The sequence below is a fragment of the Monomorium pharaonis genome, chromosome 6, assembly GCF_013373865.1.
Source record: "Monomorium pharaonis isolate MP-MQ-018 chromosome 6, ASM1337386v2, whole genome shotgun sequence".
NCBI classification, from domain to species: domain Eukaryota; kingdom Metazoa; phylum Arthropoda; class Insecta; order Hymenoptera; family Formicidae; genus Monomorium; species Monomorium pharaonis.
In genome coordinates, this window is record NC_050472.1 from 19,203,169 (window position 1) to 19,229,050 (window position 25,882).

Here is a 25,882-nt window from a genome sequence, read left to right on the forward strand (position 1 = left end):
ATAAACATTTTTTTATTCTGCTACTGTTATGTTTTTTCATTAAAACAATTAACTAATGTTAAACTTAATAACATCTCTAAAGTTTGTTTTAACAAAATATTTCATAAATTAATAAAAATTATTTAAAAAATTTTGTTGCTATATGGTTTCATTATTATTAAATCGTTACTATTAGTTGGCTTTCTAGCTAATTTTCTTTAAACCATAGTGATTAGTATAATTTATTAATTAAAGCATAAATATTTTTTTGCATAAAGTTGTGCAAGTATATTTTAATGTAACATTATTTAATGTTACACACGTATTTGTCAGTTTATTTTTATTAGATAAAGTCTAAAACAGCAAAAATTAGAATTTAGGACTGATTTTTTCCACCCACTGGACTTTTTCCGGCCAACTCTGGTACTTATGGCACCGAGAATTTTTACGCTCCTTGATAGACAGGTACGCGCTTCGCCGCGAAAGCGGCAAGTCCTTCAATTCTGTCCTTCGTATCTACAAGTTTGCTGTAGCACTGCCCCTCGATCTCCATACCATCCTCGAGTGATACCTCCGTGCCTTTAGATATAGCCACTTTCGCCAATCTAAACGATACAATATAAGATTAAAAAAGTGTTTCTATAAATAAATATTGTATTTCGTCGATAAATGAAAGTTATAAGTGTCAAAGAAACACGTATTATACACGTATTATACACGCGCTTGATAAGCACAAGAAGATAAATGTGTGTGGTGTGATGTGTATTATATAATATGTGAGTGATCATATCAACGATTCTGAGTAAGCATCATCGTCACGTTTAAATACCTGTTTCTCGCAGCAATAATACGCGGTTTAGCATCTTATAAAAAGCCTGTACTCTTCATTTTCTGATTATACTTTTTTGTTTCTCATTAGCTCTAATTGCTTTTCTTTTTTATAGGACTAATACTTATTTCCTATTTTTATCTTTATTTCGCATTGTTTATTTCTCTTATATCTATTTATAATTCATACATCACACATTTTTTTTAACAAGTTTTGCAATAATGAGCAATTATGTTTATAACACTTTTTCACCTCGACAACTCACCTAACGCCAATGGGACCGTTTGGTAAGATTTCTCTCGCGATCGTGAGAGCCGTCTGGTAAGCTGCGTCGCCGACTTTGTTTTGTGGGACCGCTTCGTTGACCAGGCCGATCTGCTTTGCTTGCTCGCCGTCCAGAATCCGAGCAGTGTAAATCAACTCTTTAGCCTTGGCTATTCCGATTATCCTGGGAAGTCTCTGCGTGCCGCCAGCGCCTGGTAATATTGCCAGCTTCGTCTCCACGAGGCCCATCTTCGCCTCGGAAGAGGCGACCCTGATGTCGCTGGCCAGCGCAAGTTCTAGCCCTCCGCCCAGCGCTGCACCATCGATGGCCGAGATTACTGGAGTCGGCAAAGTCTCCACGTCGGTCATGAGACTCCGCAAGGAGGACACGAATCGCACCACCTCGGCATTGTCCATTTTGAATCTTTCCCGCAGGTCTGCCCCGGCACAAAACACTTTTGGGACCAAGCTGCGTACTATCAGCACCCTTAGCTTACTGTTCTGCTTGATTGAGGCCAGTGCTTCGTTCAACTGCGAAATTAAGGTTTTTCCGAGGGAGTTACGTGTGGCGGGCCTGTTCAGTCCCAGTACAGCGATACCGTTGTCCTTGCCGTCCAAGTAATTGACGATCACCTCTTTTGCCTCGTCCTTAGGACTCGGCATTGCGCTTGTGGTCAGTGTTTTCGTGGCGCAAACGCACCAATGATGAAGAGAGCTGGTAACTCTAATGTTCGCCACTAACGAGACCATTTTGCTGTTTATTTGAATTTTGTATTCTTTTTAAAAATATAGGGAATCTGAAAAAAAAATTCCTCGATAAGGTATTTGTATATTACCGAATTTGAATTACTTCGTTTTTATTATCTTCGTCATTCTGTATCGTCTATTGTAAAATGTCAACCAGTGTGCAGTTTCTCTAAGTGTGCGATAATTTTTAAAAAGAAAAAAAATTCAGAAATTAAAAAATCCACGAATGAGGCACAAAATAAAAAATTTTTTTTAATTGTACAAATTCCCTAAATTTTATTTACTCTCATTTTAATAAAAAATATTATTGAAATAAAATGATTCAACAATGAAATAAAAAATAAAATGTTAGGCGTGATTACAAAATTAATATTCAAACTTGTTTTTATGACTGAGGATAACTAGCATAATTTTAAACATTTAATATCAATCCTTTTAAATGTTTAATATCAATAGGTGAATGTCCCAGTGACCAAGCATGTAAATAGCTTAGTAAATGTCCTAAATTTGGACATAAAAACTTATTAATCTCAAATATTTTTTTATCATAATATTTAAATTTAAAAATTACAATTAGATTTTCAGATTTTTTCTGTTACAACTTTTGAGCTAATTTTTTTTACCCTTTCTTTATAATTGTTACTCTTTATAGTTTATAAACTCAAGCCTATTTAATGATATAAAAAATAAAGTTTTAGAACTTTTTATTTTTTATTTCCAAATATGTTGGCGGTTTGATAAAAGATAACTTAGATATATTACAATAAAAATTTTTGAGAAAAAAAGACTAATGACGTAGTACATATGCTTTGGCTCATTAATTTTTTTTCGTTATAACAAATGGCATTCTTTTTCAATGTACATAATCATTGTAACAATAAATTTTAGTAATAATTAATAACTCAAATTATATTAACTCCTTTTATAAAACCTAAATCGTTATAACAATTTCAATGAATTTTTTCATCAGCAGTGAACACACTTATTGCATTTGTTTTGGTTGAATGTATTAATGTAAATGCGCGAATTTTGAGAAAGATTGAAAAACTGTAGTCTCCGCTAAATCGCATGTAATGTCTTGCAATACTTAGCATAGTGTTTAAGTGGAATATGATAATCTTCCAAGAGGACTTACTCGAGTGCACCCGACCGGTTTCTCAACTCTCACGCACGGCGCCACGGTAGAAGTAGACGCGAAAAAATTTACGACGTCGTTATCCTTGATCCTATTTCGGGATTACGATGCGACGGCAACAACAACAACAGGAGAGCATTCGTGTCTAGAGCGCGCGGGCGAATGCAGGCGAACGAACGAGCAAGCGAGAGCGGGGGATGCGTAATCGCATGCACACGCGTGATGTGAACGTGCAAAAATCGTTTCCCCCCTTTTTTTTGCAAGTCGCAGTGTTTTGATTTCCGCGGACGGATCGGGAATGTCTCCTCGCTTGCCTGTGCCGCGGCTCCTTGGACTTTACGGACCCCGGTCACCACAGCGGCATTGCAACAGCGGCGGCGACGGCGACGGCGACAGCGACGACGTGGTAGGGATGGGGACCGAGGAGGAAAGTTGGAGTGGGACGAGCGCTCGCTCCGCGCTAATCTCCCCACGTCTAGGTACAACCGCGTCCAAGTCGCGGCCACGACTGTTGTCAGTGTGTCGTTATGTTCGCTGACCGCTGTGTGCGGCAAACGAAAGCAACATTCGCACGTGTCTCCGCAGAGTGAGGATCGAGCGCGCATGCGCATCCTCGACGAAATGCCTAATTCGAAGAAAGAGGGTGCCACTGGAGCTTCTCCGCGCGCGGCGGGTCTTTCTTTTCACTTTTATTCTTTCATCACAGAGATGACTGATCCTCTTTCATATATTTACACATCGTATCCCGTTTTTATGAGTATTGTGGGGATTAATGTTTGGCAACTAAAGTGATAGCAATTAAGATGCAACATAATTTAAAAATAAAACCAATATGACATTTCTCATCTTTTGGAATGAGGAAATTCCGGGTTCGAACTCTGATTGAGATAATATTTTTCGTAATAAGTTTTTTTACACAATTTCTTTGAGTTGCTCACAGCATTGTTGTTAAATTTTTAACGATCAAATTAATTCGAATATTTTTTTGTTTTAATTTACTGTTATTTATACTGAGTGCCCGGGAAAAAATATTTCATACAAAAAAAATATATATATATAATATATATGTCCATATATGTTTATACTATTATTTTTTTTGTAAAATTTTTGTTTAATTCAAAATAATAATAGTCTCAAAATAATAATAATAAAAAAATCACATTGAAAAGACAAAAATTATTTAAAAACACAATTTTTACTTTTTTTATAAAAAACTAGATATAAAATATTTAAAAAATTATCCATATATAATTATATATATTCTATGAATCAAAATTATACATGATTATATGTGAGCAATTTTTTCTTATTTCTTCAAACTTAATTTTTTGTAAAAGAAAACAATGCAAAAATGGTCTTTTTAATTAGTTTCTATCCTTTCAGCATGACTATTATTTATTTTATATCAAACAGAAATTTTACAAAAAAAATTGGTATAAACATACATGGATATATTTTATATATGTATATATATCTATATTTTTTTATATAAAAATTTTTTTCCCGGGTGGTCGTTAAATATTTTTAAGCATGTATGTGCTTCAGAAAATTTTAAAGAGTGTTAAACAACTAAAAAGATATTTTTCTTTACTAATTTAAGAACTTAAATTTATTATTTAATTTTTAACCTTTTAACTGCAGGTTACTATCCAACTCTTTGATAAACAGTTATAGTGAATATTATTGATAATATTAAATTATTTTATACCTTTGTAGCTGTTTTATTTATATTTTTCTCTTTTATATTTTCCTTGCAGTTTAAAATAAAATTACTATGCTCGGGAATTCTTCTCCGGGAGAATAAGTAGTAAAGATCAGGACACACAAAAAAAACTTAAGTAATTAGACTGTAGTAAGAAAATGAACAATATGGATTTGCTACTGGTTACATTACTGTCTTAAGTTCTTGATTATGATTGACTAATTCGTTTTTACTGCTTAAGTTTTACTCCTCAAGTTTTTTATGTGCCCCGGCCTTAACAACCTATGATAACCTTAACTTTAACTTGTAATGGGTGAGGGAATTCTTATTAGCATTATTATCATAATAGTAGCTTATTAGCATTATTATTAATTGTTCTTGTTTAACTTAGAACTGTGTTTTCAAGACCGAAAATTTATTTAGCGCGCAATTTAATGAAATATGTACAATACTTGCATATGAAAATATTTCAGCTGAATAAAGTTCATCTTAGTTTTTAAATATTGATTTATATAGTTATTTTCCCATTATTATTTAAAAATATAATATTTTGTAGAAATTTAAGATTATTAAATTATTTATAAAAAATTAAATTATACAAGCAAGATTATCATGTTTTATTTTTGCATATAAGCAAGAATATTAATTATAATTTAAAACAATTTTTAGATAGAATATATTAATTTTAATTCAACTATTTTTTGTTGAGCAAACGCTCTAAATCCTATACTTTAATTATATTTATCCTTTAATTAAAAAAATTTGTTTTCTTAAATTATATGAAAGTTCTTGGGAAATCAGCAAAGAATGTTGTAACGTATGCCCGATAGTTTTATAGTATTCTTGTATGCCTCTCTCAATATTTACTTAAGAGTTGTTTTAAGTAGTCCCCATACCGTCGATATTGCTGCACGAGAATTTTTCATTGCTATAATGCATTCGAAGTATGTATTATATAAATAGTTTGTTACCGAGAATATATCCGTCAATTCTATTCCCTTGTAAAAATGTAATAATAGACAGTAAATTGACCAAATTAAAACTTATTTTTAGTATTAAAAATACCGCTGTTAATACTTTTGATACTCAAAATAAGTAATAATTACTGGCCAATTTAAGTATCGTATTTTTACAAAGGAATAGAATTGACGAATATATTCTCAGTGACAAACTATAATTCTATAATAATACCGAACGAGCTTATATATATTAATTACAGCGAAAGGTATAACCACAGGTAAATTACAATCGGCTAAGAATCAAGCCGTGGGGCGTATCACCGTAATACATTCCAAGGAAAACATTTGTATGCAAATCTGTGTTTATTTCTGGCAGCGACGATGGTGCCGCGCTAACTTAACAGAATGGAATCTTATTGGTGCAGAGATTCCTTTTATACTTTTACATGGTATTTGCATATGTTATTAAGTAAAACAATTAAGAATTTTAATTGCTTAGTAGAAGATACAATGAAAGCTGTAAGAAATATTATGTACAGTCTCTATAACCAATAAAAACAAGCGTACTTTTTATATTGTAATATTTGCATTAATATAACGGTGCAACCTCATAATAACGAGGACTGACATGGTGAAATTTCCCTTATAATGAAAGTTGTGAAATTCTCTGTAATGCACATTGTTATGCTGCTGATTTAATGTATTGACACATCGATAAACGCGCTTAATTTAAAGATTATTTAACTTTTACGCGACTTGTATGCAAAGCGCATATCTTATCTGAAATACATATATACAAAGTCTTTTTCATTTTACGTAGGTGGCTACAGCTGTAATTTTTTTGATTAAAGTTATCTTTATATTTTTAAATTTATGCAGGTCATTTTAAATTTTTTATGTAAATTTACGCAATTAATATTAATGTAATACGTATATTAAGTCATGTAAAATTTAAATAATAATTAAATTAAGCACGTTATAAATATTAAATAAATGTAAATAAATCAGAATATTAAATCAGCAATGTAATTGTATATGTGTATGTGTGTGTGCGCGCGCGCGTGCGTGCATTAAATTAATAAAAAGTGCAATAAATTATAAGACACTTTTTTATTTGCAAAATAGAAAATGTAAAGCTCAAGGTATATAAAAATTAAAAAATACACATCATTTGTCGATGATAATATCTTCTGTATTTTAATATTCTGGCAACAGACTTTCGTTTACATTCATCTAAACAGGATGACCTAACTCATATAATGGCTTTTGCATCTACGTGTTTTAATATTTAACCACATTCCTAGAGTATTATATATCAGACTTTCTGAAAACGAATTTTAAACTATATGACAAATAAATAAATAAATAAATAAATAATAAAGTACGGCCAGAAATTGGTCCAACGTATGAAGCCTTACATAAGACGTGTCCCTCTGCTGCATCTCATTTCTGAATCCTCAGAGTCGAATTTTTCACAGCAAAAACATTTAAGAGAAATTATCGTTAATCGTAATTTTTTAATCTTTAGAATAGAACAAAACCATAGAATGAAATAAAATATATATTAACGTAATTGAATATAATTTTGTCATACTTTTTGCTACAACTGAGTTTGTCAGAACTCTCTTAGTTTTAATTATTAATTGAGAAGATTAATGTCTCAATGTTTCTCTCGAAAAAAAATCGATTCTGAATTGATCAAGTGATCTGTCATCTAAAAAAAAAAATAACGCAGGGCAAGTGGGACATCATGTATGTACGTGTGCGTTTTCAACTTTCTCTTACGTATACTTTGCGTATTTCGTGAGTGAAAAAAAAATCGATTTATTATCACGAATCCAATTATAATTAATCCGCCGAAGTCATCGTGCAACTTTCGCGACTCGATGACAGATCGTAAACGATTTGCATTCAATCCTCCATCTGAGGATTACTCGTGGATCGATTCGATCGGCGGTTACTGGCGGTTCAGTTGGACCAAGGAGCGGCCAGGAATATGTAGTTTTAAACTTTGTGTGTGGCAGGCGGCGGTCGAAGCATTGACCTGGTGGCCGAGGAAAGTTTCTGCGACACCAAATGCGCGATATGTGACGATCTCTTCCACACAAACTCCCGCGTTCTGTCGTGGTCGTCCTGGCTTTCCACTCGAACCTGATTAAGAAAAAAAGAAACATTCGGTTTAGTACGTGAATACAAACGAGTTAACCAAACAAAACAGTCGCTGTTTGTTATCATTCTCAAACGTTTTGTGATATATCACGTTAGCCTTCGTATCAAATCCAAAAACAAACCGGCATTTTTAAATCAAATAAAAACTAATTTTGATTTTGTTACTTTGTTCAACACACTGTATGGCATAATATCGTTATGCATTAAATTAACACATATTTAAAAAAATTTAAACTTCTAAGAAATATTATTCTACAATTTTTTTAAAAATTTAAAAAATTTTTTGTGATAAATTTCTCATTAATATATATTTAAAAATTTGACTTTCCATAAATAAGGTGTGGTAAATTTGACATTTATACATAAAATCTAAATTATATATACATGACAATGTAATCTATGTAAAATATTTTACGTGTCATCTGTATAAATAATAATTTACGTATCATAAAAGATTCAGATTTTATAAAAAATAAAAAATATATTCCATTTTTTATTTTTAATGCTATATACTTTTATTTATAAGACGCCTTTCAGTCATATTTTTAAAAGATATCTTATGTCCCAATTTTAGACATTTTGTTGTTTTATAATTATTGTTTTCTCTATTTATCTAATTTACAATCATTTATATTGTTTGTGTTATTTATATGAAAAAAATTCGTGTAAACATAACATAACCAATACAAAAAAGTCTATGTAAATGTAATTTTGAAATTTATGACACAACTTTAATAGGTAGGATTTATTATTTAATAATAACAAATAATACAAAAAAACATATATATAAGGTTAGACAAATTAATTTTTTAAAACTAAATCAAATGTTAATTGCTTATAAAATTAATTTAATTGTATAAATAATAATTTAATTGTGTTAAAAATTACGTGAACTCAGTCAAAAATTGCAATTAGATTAAATTAAGTTAAATAAAAAATTAATTTTGAAAAGGATAATATATATTAAATTACAAAGTCAAAAATTGTTTAAATTAAATTACTTTTAATAACAAATATAATATGGACAAACTATAATATGGATCAAATAATTTAAATTAAGTTCATTACGAAAGAACAAAGAAATATTGTTTTTATATGAAAATGTTTTCTTTTTTTACAATTTAATACTTTTACATAAATAAATGTTTAACCCAGAGAAAAACTCAATAAGTTAATTTTTATGTGTTTTAGAAATAACGAGTTGTGAAGTTAAAAATAAACTCAGTTTAAAGTTAAATTATAAGTTGTTAACTTTTTAATTTTATATTTAAACTTAATTTTTTAATAAGTTACTACCAATCCTGTGTATTAATAAAAATTAATAATTAATAAAATCAAGAACTATCGAAGGAGTTACTCAGGAATTTAACTCGCACTGTTGAACGTATGACCCAAAATTATCTGCTTATTGACTTGGCATTCCAGTTCCACGGTGTTCATGTGTTGCCATAACTGTTTTTTCTCTCTGTTGACACATACCTGTTTAGGTTGCAAAACCCGAATAGAATGCAGCGTCGCCGCGCCGCCGTGCAACACACGCAGGCTCAGCTTGCCAGACATCTCGGCCGTGGTGGCGGTCGCGCTCCTCAGCTCCTTCTTCGCGGCCCTGCCGAATTCCTTCTCGACCTTCAGCACCAATGGTCCCAGACTGAATTTGGTCTTGATTGTCGTGTGATCGCTCATCATGTTCACCGATACATCGCCCGTCCTCTGTAGAGACGCCAATCCGTAGAGGGTGGCTCTTGCTTTTGGTCTATTATTGGCCTTAGTCTGAAAATCAAAGGAAAATTCATTGAATATTGTGAAATGAATACATTTGGTTGTTTAAGTACACGCCAAGCAATTACGTCCCTTTCACATATTTACATGGAGTGAACGGTTTTGTTCAAATATTTAAAAATTTAGCTGGATACATATTTGAAAATAGATTTGTTAGACTTGTATTCAGAGGACTTCGCGATTTCCTTATTTCGCAAACATTCGAAAGATTATATAGTTTTCATAAAAAGTAGAATCCTGCATTATGACAACAATTATGATCGAGGAAAGCGATATTTACTCTTCCTGTTTTTTTTTTTCCATTGCGTAATAAAACCAAGAAACGTAAGAAACCGTCTCTACGACGATCTGTGAAGATAAATAAAACAAGATTCAGACAGTAGCGTCTGAGTTGGTACAATAAAATTTGGCGCCAACTAACGATAAAGTCTGTACCAGAATTGTGCCGTAAATTTCAAGATTATGTCTATATGAATTATTATTAGTTTACGTTATGCTTACATTTACTTATTACAAAATTGAAAAAGAAACATTCTCATGAATGTTAAATTTAACTTATTTTTTCTAATTACAACTATTAATTGAGTTTTATGTTTATACAATTTTTAACATATAATTAAACTAATCTTATAAGCCATTAACTTAATTTAATTTATAAAAATAATTTATCCATTCTAATCTTTTTCATGTAGGCAATACAAGCAAATTATAACTTGAATAATTCAATACAAAAAATAATTATAAAATTGCTAATATATCGGATTTTGTATTGATAAAATAAAAATATAAATTATATTAATTAATAAAATCTAAATCTTCTATGATCTATCGGTCATTGTTGACACATAAAACACATAATTTACATTATAATTCACATTGTATACACGTAATGTAATGTAAATTGTTTATATTTTATACGTAAACGCTCAACTCTAATCTCTACTCTCGCTTAGAGAAACATTGCTTTAACATTATACCGCAATCATAAAGATTAGAATAAGGCTAATACTGACATAGGCCTTTTAAATGTCATTTCCTTCTTAGAAACCAAACATTGCACTGTATTTATAATGTATTGAACATGATATACTTAATTATCTATTTGATAATCTACTTAATAGTTAAAAAGTAACCTATAATTTGTATGACTTCTTTCCTATATAAAATCTAGAAACAAATTCTTCAAAATTGAAAATAAAAGCATGACTTTTTTCTGCAAGTTACATTTAAATAATAATGATTATAATGTATTATTGATAAAATATTAGAAAGTTTATATATACAGTACTGGCCAGAATAATATCACCTTTTTTAAGTATAACCAGGTTTTTTAAGTATAACTTTTGTCAAGGTACATCAAATACGCTAAAAATTTTATAGTAGACATCTAGTAGCAGGTACACCTTGTGCATGAAGTGTAATTGAGATTTGACAAAGTACACCATGATTAAAAAATTTTTAATTAATTTTGTGAAAATCGCACATTATCTTTGTTTTTCGTGTCACGCTGCCAAGCTGTAATCGGTGCCAAAGGTTTTGCTACAAAGTACTAGAGTTGTACAATATAAATTATGGATTTATTGTTTATTTTTAAAGCGTTTATATGTATTTGTTATAATGCAACCAAATTTATTATTTCAGAAATTTCAAATAAATTAATAAAAAGTTGTTTCTTCAGTAAGGTATACTTGCAATCAAAATATATTATGATATGGTAAAGATTCGTGCACTTTAAAACAAGTTATGCTTAAAAAACCTAAAGGTGATATAATTTTGGCCGGTACTGTATACACACACACACACACACACACACACACACACACACACACACACACACACACACACACATATATATATATATATATATACATACTTGTAGCTTTTCAAAACGTTTTAATATTTTTCTTATAATGCGATATAAAATCATCGTGAAGCGCGGATTAATACATTTCTCTGTTTTTGATAAAAAATAAATGTGTAACGTGTTCTTTTCATAATTTTATTTCAAATAAATTGCATATTTCTTCAATAAATTGTTTATTTTCATCCTTTAAACTTTAATTTAATTTGTAATTTTTAAATTTAGTTCCTTATTAATAATTTAGGTCCTTATACTTCTAATGTTCAGTTTTAGTTTTCTTATTTTATAAACTTTGTTGTTTATAATATATTACATAGAAATACATTTGATTATAAAATTGTCTTAGAATGCATCAATTTATTTTACAGTCATAGTCCTCCACTACAAGGCCGTATCTGAATTCTTCATTACTGATTATTACCCCAGTTTTTGAGTTCAATTTCTCAGATATTCATTTTTTGTAAAAACATTAATTACTACAAAATATGAAACAGAATTTACACTCATTGGAAATTGTAAAAATTCACAGAGAAATTATTATTAGACACCGAAAACAGTCACTAGTGAAAAATGATACTTCTCTCATTTTTTAATATTTTATTTTTAGCTTTTATTTAAAAAATAATTATCTAAAAAATAAAATGGTATGCTAGTTTTGTTTAACTTCTTTTATCATAAAGATTAATATCTATCATAAAAATTTATTGATAATTGAATCCTACAGAAAACAAATGTTTCATCTACATATATACTCCGACACATTTTATTATCTTGTATCACCTATCTAATAAAAAAGAAACGAATCATAGATCGGATAAATCATAACTTTTAAAAATAACAGTGCGATAGATCTCGTATTTCAATTCAAGTTTCATCTTACGTAACGAATTTTAAGTAAAGTTACTACGACTTTAGTCTAAGCTCAACTATTGACGGAAGCGTCTCAAAGAAGTTCCATTAATTAGATTTCATCCAGAATTTTAATTTCATTAACACATAACACTGGCTCATTTACACATAACATCATCCGTCAAGAATGTTTAGATACTTCAGAAAGATCGTTATTTTTGTGTACAAATTCAGATCTGATTAACAGAAAAGATGTAATATTCGAATATTTATCAGCTTTTAATTACTTTGTTTTTGTTGCTGTTTTGATTCTTCGTCTTGTTCTTCGTTCGCTTGCGGTTCTTATTAGATTTCTTGTTGTTTTTGTTGGACGTACGTCTGTTGCTAGATCTCTCACTGGTTTCAGCGGGAGATTCCAGTGAAATTGGATCCTTTTCCGTCGCATTCGTTTGCATTACGACAGCTTCAGTAGTCTGCGTGACTTTCTGCAAACATGAAGTACATACATATTGAATATATTCAGTAGAAGATGTATAAATTTTTTTAACTTAAAAAGTTAAAAAAGTTAAAAGTTTATTTATTTATTATTTGCTATAGTTAGAATAAGTTTAATACTATTCCAACAAATTATAAAATAATGTATATTTAATAATAAACATTACAGCAAATTGTTATAAAAACGATCATTTACTTCATCGTTTTTGTTATACTAAGTTTTTGTTATACTAAACTGATCCGTTGCTGCCAGCTCTAAAAGCTATTGTGTACAAATTTCCATAACCGTAACCGTAAAACGTAAATTGAAGCCGCTTATTAAGATATTTCTTTAGGTAACGTAATGCTCTCTCTAACGTAACGTGATGTAAATAGAAATAGCAGTAAACTTATCCATAAGAGAAATTTTAACCTGTTGAAAGTCGTACACATTTTCCGTAACCGTAGCCATAAGAATTAACCAATCTCAGTCACGAATTGTTAAGAATGCAAAGTTATTATTTTTAAACTTTTAACTCTAAATTAATCAATTCTTATAATACGTCTTACATACTAGTTATAGAGATTTGTCTACAGCAGCTATATATTTCTTAAGCATGGGTGTAAAATGTGTTTTTAAGTGGTAAATTTAAAAGTGGATTTTATATTTAATGCTTTATCTTATTTAACTCGGATACCTTGTAAGAACCCAGGAAAAAGTCTTTATATCAGAATAGATCAAATATCAGTAGAATCAAATTGTAGATTAACTTATATCAAAGCAGATCTAATTTTATATAAAACAATTAATAAAATTAGATCTGTTCTGATATAATTTAATTTATAATTTGATAGGTTTTTTCTCAAGAAGCTATTATGAAAATTTTATCGATAATTTCTTTGTTTTTAGATATATTAATAAAATATTAATTAAAAAAAATTTTTTTAATTAAACAAAATATAAACTATTAGAGATAATACTTATCATGTTTTACATTATTATTATGTTTTACTAGTAAAAAAACGCAAGTTAATATGTTTGTAAAACTCAACAATAATAATTTACAATACTAAAATAGATAATAATCTCCCGACAAAATTTTAAAATTAAAATATTCTAAAGATCAAAGTTAGATTCAAAAACTAATAAAAGGTATACCGTTTATTTATCCTTCTTTTTTATTTAAATAAACTTGAAAAAATATATTATAATTAGTAAGTTTTCCATTTTTAAAAACTGTACAGCGTGTGTATGTGATTACTATTATTATTATTAAAATTTGATATCATAAAGTTAATATTCTACAATAGTATAAATTATTTCAAGCCTGGAAGAGAATGATTGCGAATCATACCTCGACGTCGTTTTCATTGTCACTTCTTTCAGTGACAGCTGACGTGTCGATCGGCCTTGAGGCGCTCTTCTTAGTGCCGTTCTTGGTGCCCTTCCTCCTAGTCTTATTCTTGTTTTTGTTTTTATTCTTACTCGTCTTGGAACTTGAACTTGGATTCGTCAGTTTCACGGTCACCGGCTCGTAATTAGCGCGTAAAATGTTGTTGATCTTGCCAAGAATATTGTCGACAAAACGATTATACTTCGCCACGTAAATCGCTGGTACGTGACCACTCGATTCAGAGTCCATGCCACCTAAATCGTTGATAGAAATAGTATAAGTCTTTACCTTTCCGGATATTCCTCGCGAAAGTCCATACGGAAATGTTAATATTAGAACAATATTCGCGTTCTGACAAAAAGAGATCTAGATATGTAGGCATCTCATGGATGTTTGATCAGATTGTAGAAAGTTCAATATTAAAATACAGAATTTAATATCAAAAAATTAAACATAACATTCCGGTGCCAATGGGCAAAAATATTAAAGTTATAAAGCTTTTTTCTTTTTTTCCTGCTTAAGATCGATTAATAATATCTTTTTTCAATATTTATATTTTACCGATTTGTTTAATAATCCTATAAAATACATATTTGATTTATTTATTTAAAAAATAAAAATAAAATATAGATTATTTAAAAAGATAAAAATACATTAATTAGTTTTTAAATAAAAACTGCAAGTTTAAATCGAACACTACGGCTGGATTGATTCTGCACCGCATTCTCTTTTACCATTCCAAATTTTGAACTCTTGCAATTTCAACGTTTTGATCCATTAGCACCTAAATATTACATGTTACTTTTACAATATCAAGTCCTATATCTTAATATCAAACTTTCAAAATTTGTAAGATACATATACCTACATGGATCTTCTCTTGTGAGATTATTCAGTTGTGACACTCTGTCATAAAGTACATATAATCTTTTAATCACGGCCGACTTGTGATATAAAATAATGAATTATTTTATATCCTACAAGTTGGTTAATTTCTATTGGTGGCGGTGATCAGATGGATTCATCATGAGTATTCAAACAAATTTTATACCATATAATATATAATTCCCTATATTATATGTAATTATAACAGATGCTGCTATGCATATAAATATATGTTAATTCTATAATTTTGTAAATGTTATACTACCACTACCGCTACCAACCCAAGCATTATTGCTTGGCAACCCCTCCGAAAGCCATCAGTTTATAAGTGGCGAATCTTCCAAGTCACCAAAACGCCCTAGTCCGTACAAATTTCAAGATCTACAAATTTCTAAATTCGAATTAAACGAGGAGCAGCTTTGGGAATTCGTTCCGATTACGTCCTTGAAGCCACTTTTCGTGAGGTCATTTCGTTTCGTCCGGGTCATCGACCAGAGTGGGACTGTGTCCGACGCCGCCTTCTGCAGCTTAGCGCACCATCTCTGGGTTTTAATGAAGGGAAACGCGCATATGTCCCCTCCCCGCTGGTTACCTTGGAAGGAAGTCGGTGGTTGCCGATCGAGGAGGAGCCTACTTAAAGCAACGACAATGTTAACGGTATATCGGAATCCTTCGGCGCGGCCAAACTGGTCCCCGATCTAGGCCACGACCTCCTTCCTCACTACATAACTCACCTACAGACCCATCTAGACGCCAGCAGGGTCCAGTCGACCGCTGCCTACCTAAAAACTCTCCCCCGGTCGTTGCACCTCCTGCAGCACGTAAGCACGACTTTCTTTCTTTCGGACGTCACGACGCCGTGCCACGCCGCGATGAAAATTTCATGCCACGGACAATATCAAGGCCGTCTACTTCTGGCACAGACGGAGGCGTTGAATGCCGAGGTCTCGGTCGAGGCCCGATCAAATTCTCTCGATAACGCGTGCACGATAGTAATAAAGCCTCTCTCTATATATTCTCGGAAATCGTCGGGCTCTAGAGGAATCCTTTGCGCGACGCGGCTGACCCGAAATAGTCTTCGTCGAGAGACACTTTATGATTTTAAAACGAAAATAACATGAAAACGGGTAAAACGGGTTTGGTACGTGCACACGGGTTTCGAAGTTCTTATCTTTATAAATTAAATGCTCGGTAAAACTTTAAGCAAAAATTTGACAGAACTAAGTAAGGAATACTTTGTGTGTGAAACAAGCTTTTCTTTTTTTTTATTCAAACCGATTCTTTGGAATAAACTTGTTAGTTGAATACGAGAATACTGCGAAAATGTAATTACTTAACGTATACATTGTTTATCGATTGTAAAAGTATTTCTCTTATATGTCCCATGATTATGATTTCAATCTTTTCCTGGTTCTTATTCTCAGAGCTTTAACTTTTTCGATTCTTTTTATACTGTGCATACTGTTCCTTTTTTTAAATAACTGATTTAACGTTAAACAGCGATAGATTTGAACACCAACCGTTTGCTGTAGGGTAAATGATCGAATTATCAACAACGTCTTAAATACTGGAAGTTTTATTAAAGTTTTACTTTTAATAAGATGTTATAACAGTAAATAGAAAATTCAAATAAAATTAAATACAATTATATATAAATATATATTAAGAAAAAATATTTTTTAATAAAATTTTCAATTTTTATGCGACACGCTGTCAGTAATTTAATCATTTACTCAATTTACTCTAGAGAATGTTCAAAACAAAAGCTATTAAGAGCATGTTTTACTTTTAATAAGATGTTATAACAGTAAATAGAAAATTCAAATAAAATTAAATACAATTATATATAAATATATAAATATATAGTAAGAAAAAATATGCTAAATAAAACTTTCAATATTTGTGCGACACACTGTCAGTAATTGGGTCATTTGCTCTAGAGATTGCCCAAAACAAAAGCTATCAAGAGCATGTTTTACTTTTACATATTTACCATAATTACAGCAACATAATATTTCATCCGTTGCAATCAAATGTCGCATTCAGGAAGAGACAGCTCGACACGTTATTAATTTTGTGTAGGACATAAACAAATCTTCGTCTTCGATCATCTCACCTTCGGGGGAAACGAAACAGGTTAGTCGGACCACGCACACACGCACGAACGGAAAAATGAAGAGCGATCGTACGTTAAATCACGGCTTAGGTGTGCCACGTGACAGATACCGAAGGACATCGGCTTCGTAACTTCGGCTCTGGGTCAGGGTCGCACTCGGTGGAGGCTCTTCCGGTACATCGCTTGCGCGTTCTCCGGGTCGGTGGCCTCGTTTCTTTTTCGACCGGCTGCTCCCGGTGAAAGCCGGGAAAAAATTTCAACGCGGTCACACCTTTGTTGGATTTAACCCGGCACTCATGTAGAAAGTTAATTGGATGTGGCGCGTGACGGTTAATTAAGAATCCCCGTTCATAAACTGATGGCGGAGCAATTTGTTCGATAGGCATCGAACCTTCGGCCAGTTCTGTTACGCGTTTCTGCTAGCTCTTCTTTGTCTCAAGTTTCACCCGCAAACTAAAGCTCGAATACATGAATGTGTCTGTGGTACGTAAGCGCACAGTGTCTTTTGTTAGGTATTAACATGAACCAGCAGAAAGATCAAAGTAGAACTAATAAAAGAGACTAACTTGTGTATAGAAAATAAATCACATGAAGACGAACTGTTTGAGATAGACTCTAAGAACAGATCTAACTACGAGCAACAAAAAGGAAATTTATGATAGCGCTCTAATAATAAAAAAAAAGAGAAAAGTTTGCAGAGTGCGCCGCTCGACCAAATTTTCCTTTTTCGATTGGTTATCAGCTACTTTTCTTATCAACTACGAATTAGTTACTAACTACTAATTTTACTGTCTACTTGGAGGGAGGGGGATGGTTCAAGGAAAAGTAAGGAACATGAATGAGGAACGAATGGGGAAAATGTCGTGCTACTGTCCAGGTACACGTTGTTACAGTCGATCGTCCAAAACCGTCCACCAAACACGCGATCATCTACTACTGGCAGGTAGAAAAGTACAGCTAAAGCGATAGCAGGCAGCTACGATCTCGTGAGGAACGAGTGACAAGACAAATAAAGCAAGTAGGGAATCGAATTGATACAAGATGGTTAGGGAAAAGAGAAATGTGCCGCTATCTATCGAAAGCATTTAAATAGCCAGGCGGGTTACTGCACGTCACGTCACGTGGAGACGGAGAACACGCCCTTTCCTCAGCCGGAGATCGAGATCGATAATTTCGCCGAGAAAACACAAATTCTGACGCCGCGGACGCGCGAAAGCAAGCAACTTCACGACCGTGTCCGGGTTTTCCCCGCGTCTGCGGCATCAAAAAAAAAAAAAGGAAGTCGACTCGGGCCAAATTATCCTGATCTCCAGCCGCGAGCGAAAGAGATTCGCGATTTGCCGAGGGAAGGAAAACAGAGAGAGAATTCATCCTCATCCTGGATCACGCGTATCGCGAGTGTATCTGGACAAAAAACACGTACGACTGATTCGACTGGACGAATGGTGAATGAAATAAATAAAGACGGTACACACACAACTTTGTAAAAATAATAAATTATTTGTATTTTGCAATCCAGAACGGACAATGTCTCTGTACAAGTCTTGGTCTAAAGTAGAGAAACATCGTTAAAAAAAAAAAAAAACGGAAGATACATCTCTCGATTCTTGCGGAGATATCGACACGGTCGTCACCGTTTAATTAATGTGTTTAATCTGGCAGATGATAGACAACTTTAACGGAGACGCGAAATGTGTAAACCTATATAATATAAAATAATTTTTAAGATTAAACGTGAGTATTTACACTCTCTCTCTCTAAAGAATGTTGACGAGATTTGAGTCATCTGCCAGATTAAGCATCTTATTACTAATTTTCAACAGAACAGAAACAGGACGAGATCAGTTTCTCATTCTGTTTTCCAATACAGGCAATTTCGATGTCTCTCAATCCTATAGACGAGACTAGATATCTCTCTAGATCTCGGTCTCTCATGCACGCCGCATTCTCCTTCCGTTCTCTTCCTCTCTATCTTTCTCTCTTTTTCCTTCTTTATCATACATTCGACTGGAATAGTGGAAAAGGGAGGAAAACCCTTATAAAAATGTACCACTGAACAGTATTAAATTGGCCAGTAATTATTGCTTGTTTTCAGTATCAAAAGTATTAATAGCGATAGTAGGCCATATAGCAAATACTTTCAACATTTTAAATAAGTATTAATTACGGGGCCAGTTTAATGCTGTCCAGCATTACATTGTTATAAGGGAATACGTGACGTGAGGTCACCAGGAGCCAAAGCATTTCAATGCTACTCCATGCAACACAAGGATCCAAAAGATACTAAAAAACACATCTAAAAAGTTTCTGGAAAAAAATCTAAAAAGCCTAAAACAAATTAGTGTCATAAACAAAATATCCAAATACTTCAAAGGTCAGAGAGAGAAACCAAAGGACTACAAAGAGACCGGACATGTCAGTCTGTGATGTGGTGCGATGTGCGACGCGACTTTACATAGAGATATTGCCGTTAATAAATATAATAAATAACTAACGCTCGAGATAATTTAGAGTGAAATGATTGTTTAGTGCACGAAACTGAAGTAGAAGCAGAAAGTTTCGTTCTGCTCACGCGAAAATTGTTTACGCGAAAAAAGGGCTTCTCAATTCAATCGCCCGATCGAAAAACTGTCGCGTGGATAAATAAATAATTCTCCTTCTTGTTCTTCTTCTTGTTTTCGCACAATTAAGAACATTTCGAATATTTACGTCGAAAGATAATAAATTATATAAATTATCGACATTAAAGGAAAATTATATACATAAATATCGTGGATTTTTAATTATTAAATTGCTAAACACATAAATAATTATTTTCTTCAATATTTAATTTAAATTAATTTAAATTTAAAAATTGAAAATAATATAAATAATATCTATATATATATATATATATATATATTACTCATTGCTATATGCAAAATATAAATATAATAAGAATATGTCTTATAATTTTAATAAACGATGTGAGAACAGCAAGATGGATCAGTACAGTATAATACTCTCTTGCGCTTTTGTAAATTATAAATTCCATTTCATTTACTTTTTTTCTGGTAAAATCCCACAAAGGTCGCGACCGTTACATTCAAGAGGTATAACAATGAAGAGGCGCCCTTTAAGGAGGTGTGAAAACGAAACGAAATGAATAAAATGAAGTTCCGCTCCACGAGCGAGCATCGCGATCGGGCGTATTCGCCTCTCTAATGACCGATCTCGTGAGACCGACGTGAAAAGAAACGCTCGATGGAATCGATCGTCAGAAAGATTGCCATCAAGGTGCAACGACTTCCACGAAACTTCCAAGAAACTTCCGTGCCAAGAGCCAAGCGACTCGGCGGCAAAGAGAGCGCGCGAGGTCAAAGGATCACGTTGCACTTGTCACCCGGCTTTCTCGGCGGCTCGGCCTAAACGCTCTTCGACGTGGAGGCGGAAGAAGAAGAAGTAGTAGAAGAAGAAGAAGAGGATGAAGAAGAGGAAGAGACCGACCGTGCGATCGACTTGCGCGACTTGCGAGTGTGCTTGACGTTATGTTTCTTGGCCTTCTTGCCCTTGAACTCACGTGCGTGCCTAGCGTCGGCGATGTCGGCGATGTCATCCACGTCGTCGTCGTCGTCGTCGTCGTCGTCGTCATCGTCATCGTCGTCGTCGTCGTCGTCGTCGTCGTCGTCGTCGCCCGTGATGTCCAGGTCTACATCGTCATCGTCGTCGTCATCGTCATCGTCATCGTCGTCGCTGATCGGAGCAGCCGCGACGACACCAGCAGGCGAAGCCGCCGCTCCGACGGCCTGGACTGATACCGGGTTCGAGACGGACTCGGCACCTTCGAATGTCGTCTCGTGCACATTGGATGCGGCCTGACCCTGATCGGCAGCGTCACTCGCCTCCTCGTCCTCGTAGCTACCTTCGTCCTCGCTCGTCTCAGCCGACGCGGCAGCGTCCGCGGCTTCCTCGGCGGCCGCCTGATTCAGATCAGCCGCCACGGCAAGCGGCACCTGCGGCGAGTTAACGGGGGTAGGTGGAGCTGTTACCGGTGCAACAGGTACGGCTCCCGCGCCTTCATCCTCATCGTCGTCGTCATCCTCTTCTGCAAGTTGATATACGATACATTGCATTTTATGGATAATATATTTTATTACACCAGGAAATAAAATTAAATCTTTCTGCGAAAGGTGTGTTTAGTTGAAAATTATAAAACAGCAATCAAATATTTTTCTATCGTATACAAATTTAGTTTCCTCTGCGAAATATATTTGTTCGTACACAGAACGAACAGTTTTGCTGAAGTATCTGAAAACTTAGCTGCACTGAGAACAAAAACTATTCAAGCGGGGTCTTAATGCTTGTGTAACTTATTTTTTTTTAGTTTATTTGCCACTGCGCACCATTATTTTCGGTCTTTCAACGCGGCTAATTAGAATAAAACTAGATTCGTAATATCACAAGATTATCATTTAACTAAGATATATAACATCTCATCCCGAAATATTAAAGAAAATTTCTATCTCTACTTAAATTATGTTATTCACACATACACTCTTATATATTATTGTTCAAAAATTATTAATTTGACTAAATTTTTCAACTTGATTAAATTTCCGCAATTCAAATGCATTTAATTTAAATACATAAAATACTCTTGAACTTTAGTTCAAACATTTATATATTTAATAGGAATAAATGTTTGAACTAAAGATATTTAATTAATTTAAAAAAAACTTAATCAAATTAATAACTTTTTCTCAGCGTAAATACATATCTGAAATTAATTTTGTTAGAGTGTTAAAATAATTATGTAACGTTCAAATACTATGAGTAATGTTACAAAAAGTTTTAACATTCTAACAACGAGTTTGAACATCCTACATATAATAATTGTTTTGATAGTCTAACAAAATTCTTTTTAGATCTGTATTCAATTGATTTTTTAGATTCTTTTTGCAAAACTTTTTTTAAATAAATTAATTCTTTACGTTTTTTTACTGAACAAAACTGTTCAATTAGTACAAACAAAAATTTTATTAATTTACATATATTTTGCAGAAACATTAAACTTTTTGCCATATAAAAATGTTTAGTTAAGCTTTAAAAACTTAACTAAACTAGCTTTTGTTAAGGCACTATTTATATATTAATAATTTTTTTCATAATATTAATCGACTGAAATAAGCAATAAATTACGTAACTAAAATAAAACTTCACTTAAAAATTAATTAAAAAGTTATGTTCAATGGAATTGATTAATATTTATTTATCTATTGGGGACAATTTTAGTTGTAACCTCGAATTATACTGAAAAAATGCGATGTAAGTGTAGAAAAAAAAATTTACAGTCATTAAAACATTACAAATACACATTACAAAAGAGCACAAGTAACAACTTTATCATCTCTCAACAAGTTCACGCATTCGTGATTTTAACGCACTCTGCGTAAGAGACGACCGAGGAATCGAGAGAACTCGGATTATCTTTTGGTATTCAGGTCAATGCGAAGAAGTAGCGCGTAGAAATTTTTTTTCCGAACCGAGATCGCTGTCGATTTATGTTAATTTGGACGAGTCAAAGTACCCTTATACCGTTATAACGCGCGAGCATATGTGAGTGAGAAAGAGAGAAATTCTCAGGCAATACGTAGCGTCGTTTACATAACGGTGTGTGTCAGTTGGCGAGATTTTCTATTGTCTGTAATTCGACGAAAAAAAAAAAAAGAAAACTGATATGCAACACCGCGCGATCGAAGAAACAGAAGAATCGATTCATTGTTCAGCTCTCAGGTAGAACCGAGTTACAGTTTACACGTTGAATCATCATTCAACAAAAGAGAATCGAATTAAACTGTTTATAAACACGTCACAATATTGTCAAGTGGATAACCTAAGAGAAATTTTACAAATGTTTATTTAGCATCAAAGTTTCTGTTATCCCCGTTTCTTTTTTTTTACGTATATACGATTATCTTAATAGTTTATTTAGCAAAGCTGCTTCTTTAAATATCAGGTTTGTAACGGTACGCTCGTTAATGCACATAATTAAGTAAGAAATATTGCCGAATTAAGAATATTTACGAATATAAAAATAATTTCATTTTTTGCTTTTTTTGAATTCACATCGTTCTGTGTCCTCTCCTCTTTCACCGTTAAGCCATCAATCTTACTGAATGCATTCTTTACTCTTTTCCTTTTTATAAAAATTATTCGATTGGTCATCGTGACATCAAAATGACGTCAAAACGGCTCCAAAATAATTATTAAATTTTCACTATTCAATCAATCTCAATTCATTTTAACAGCATTTTAACATCTTATCGTGACTCGTTCGGGTCAAGTACAATTCAACGTTGAAGAGCAATGGCAGTCGATTCCTCACCTCCAAGTATATCTTCAATAAAACGCTCCAGGTAATCACCATCGTCGTCGTCGTCATCATCGTCATCGTCATCATCATCATCATCATCATCGTCATCGGTGATGTCCAAATCAATGTCGTCGTCATCGTCGTCGTCGTCGTCGTCATCGTCGACGGGGGCGACTGGCGCCACGGGCTGCGCTTGCCTGCCGGTCGCAATGACATTCTGAGTCGACGACACCTTGCTGTCGGCGATCTTGGGCACCGGCGAGGCGAGTGCCCCTATCGCCAGACAGCACAGCAACGTCAGCACTGCCGCTAGTCTCATGGCTCTGCAAATGGAAGTACAATTACTCTTGTCGGTTTCGACGAACGGATATTACATATTACGTATAATCATCCCTTTCGACGTTCTAGAATTAAAAACGAGAACTTCGCCATTTATAATAATCTTCACCGCAACCCAAATTGGATGTTTGTTCACGATTCATTTGGGTTTGTAAGTCGCTTCTGATTAGCTCTTAATGCCTGATTAAACATATATATGTCCTGAGCCTTCAAAAATTCCTCGAAAATAGAAATAGCGACTTCTTTCTAGGCTTGTTTTAAAAATAAGACTCTTCACAAAAAAAATCAATATCCAAGTTTCATTCCTTAATCTTAGTACTTTGTCAAATACTCGTAAAATGAGATAAAAGTGAAAATTCCACAAAATAACGATAGCGATTTCTTTTTGAATTCATCTTAAAGATCAACGTGAAGACTGTAGGATAAAGGTGCTACTTAATTTCAAAATGGCGGATTTTTATGTTAAATATTTTATATATAAAATAAGAAAAAGTCAGGCGGAAAAAGTCACGAAAGGATTAAATATCACGTAACGATCTTCTCTTAGAAATAGAAGCCCTAGATGAAATTAATTAAGTCCTAGTAAATCCTACTTGCGATAACTCTTCCAACTATTTCTTAAGTAAATTCGAGAAGCGCAATCGATCTGGGACACTTTACTGTATTATCCAGAGCCATTGATGGAATGACAAGAGAGTGTGTTGACGATGACGATCGTGTTACCCGTTACGAACACGTGTGACTTGCTAGAACGTTATTCGAGGCACGATAAGTACGCGATACTTGTATATATCTCGCAACCCGGACTATATACAAGTTAACCGTAAGGAATTGCGCCTTTTTCCGCCCGCAGAAGACAGATTTCCGTGTAGCGACCAACAATTGACCGAGCGATCGACAGTCCCAATAGTGCAGTAGGTATTTTCTATTTAGTAACACAAGTCGACATAAGCATCGTTCTGTCTTTTTTTTTTTTATATTCATATATTTTTCCTACTTAGTGACAGATTCTGTAGAACGACACTTGTGTCAACTTGTGCGTCACTAAGTAGAAAAAATATATGAATAAAAAAAAAAGACACAACGATACGCTCCGGAATGTTGCGAGATGATGGATGTTTTCTACTTAATGATACAAGTTGACACAGGTGTCGTTTTACAAAATCAACACTTGTGTCAATTTGTGTATCACTAAGTAGAAAACATCTCGCAACATTCCGGAACGTATGCTTTCAACTTTCGGAGCACGTGCACGCGAAACGTCACGGGACGAGATTTACGAGTTGCATTGCAATAAACCGGATGTACCGAATGGTAAGGAATAGCGTTACGGATAGAATAACAACTGTATTCGCGATGATGTCTTCGTGCATCTTTCCAATCAATTCGATTAAATCTGTAGGGAGATATTGAAACGGGATAGTGTCTATAATACCATGCGAATCGACAAAGAAAATGCAAATTAATTCTTTTTCATTCTACAGTTAATCTGTTTCACAAAAAGTTAATGTAAAAAAACGATTATCTTCTCGAGATTTTCCTGTAAAAGAATTTTTACTAATTCTCTTTTCTTCCGATATTCTTTCTGTCGATGGAAATAACTGCAATCATTCCTTTTTTTTATAAAGGTTGAAAAATGTTGATATCGACGAAGATACAAGTAGAATTTTGAAGATATTACATAAGGGAATGACCAAATCAGAAATTAAATAAACTTTTCGCTCTTTTAATATAACTACTGATAATAAATTAATGAGAAATAAATGAATAAAAAATTAACAAGGAGATTGTGATCATAAACACGATTAATCTCTACTGAAAATTAAAAAAACTTTCTTCTGCTAACTTTTGTCAAAAAGAAAAATAAGCAACTTTGAGTTGTTTTCGACAACTATTAAAAAGTGTAATTGAACATTTTTTCCATTATCTATCACTAAAGATTCAAAAGAAGAGACAAAAAATTGGAAACAAAAAATTACTCAGGTTGTTTCACATTAGTTTCGTGCAAACGCGACCCGAGGGCAACGGCATCAGTAGCCGGAAGTAATC

The 25,882-nt window shown here is 33.1% G+C and overlaps 1 protein-coding gene across 1 annotated transcript; it reads right to left on the bottom strand.

Moving 5' to 3' along the window:
* Window positions 1–424: 424 nt before the first annotated feature.
* LOC105835769 lies at window positions 425–25,776 on the bottom strand. The gene is made up of 9 exons (XM_036289077.1): window positions 25,142–25,776; window positions 23,507–23,817; window positions 20,702–21,226; window positions 14,103–14,395; window positions 12,561–12,758; window positions 9,264–9,554; window positions 7,623–7,766; window positions 1,074–1,849; window positions 425–584 (listed from the first exon to the last, which is right to left on the bottom strand). The coding sequence occupies exons 1-9, from the start codon at window positions 25,204–25,206 to the stop codon at window positions 425–427; spliced, it is 2,763 nt and encodes a 920-aa protein (XP_036144970.1). The 5' UTR covers window positions 25,207–25,776.
* Window positions 25,777–25,882: the final 106 nt, after the last annotated feature.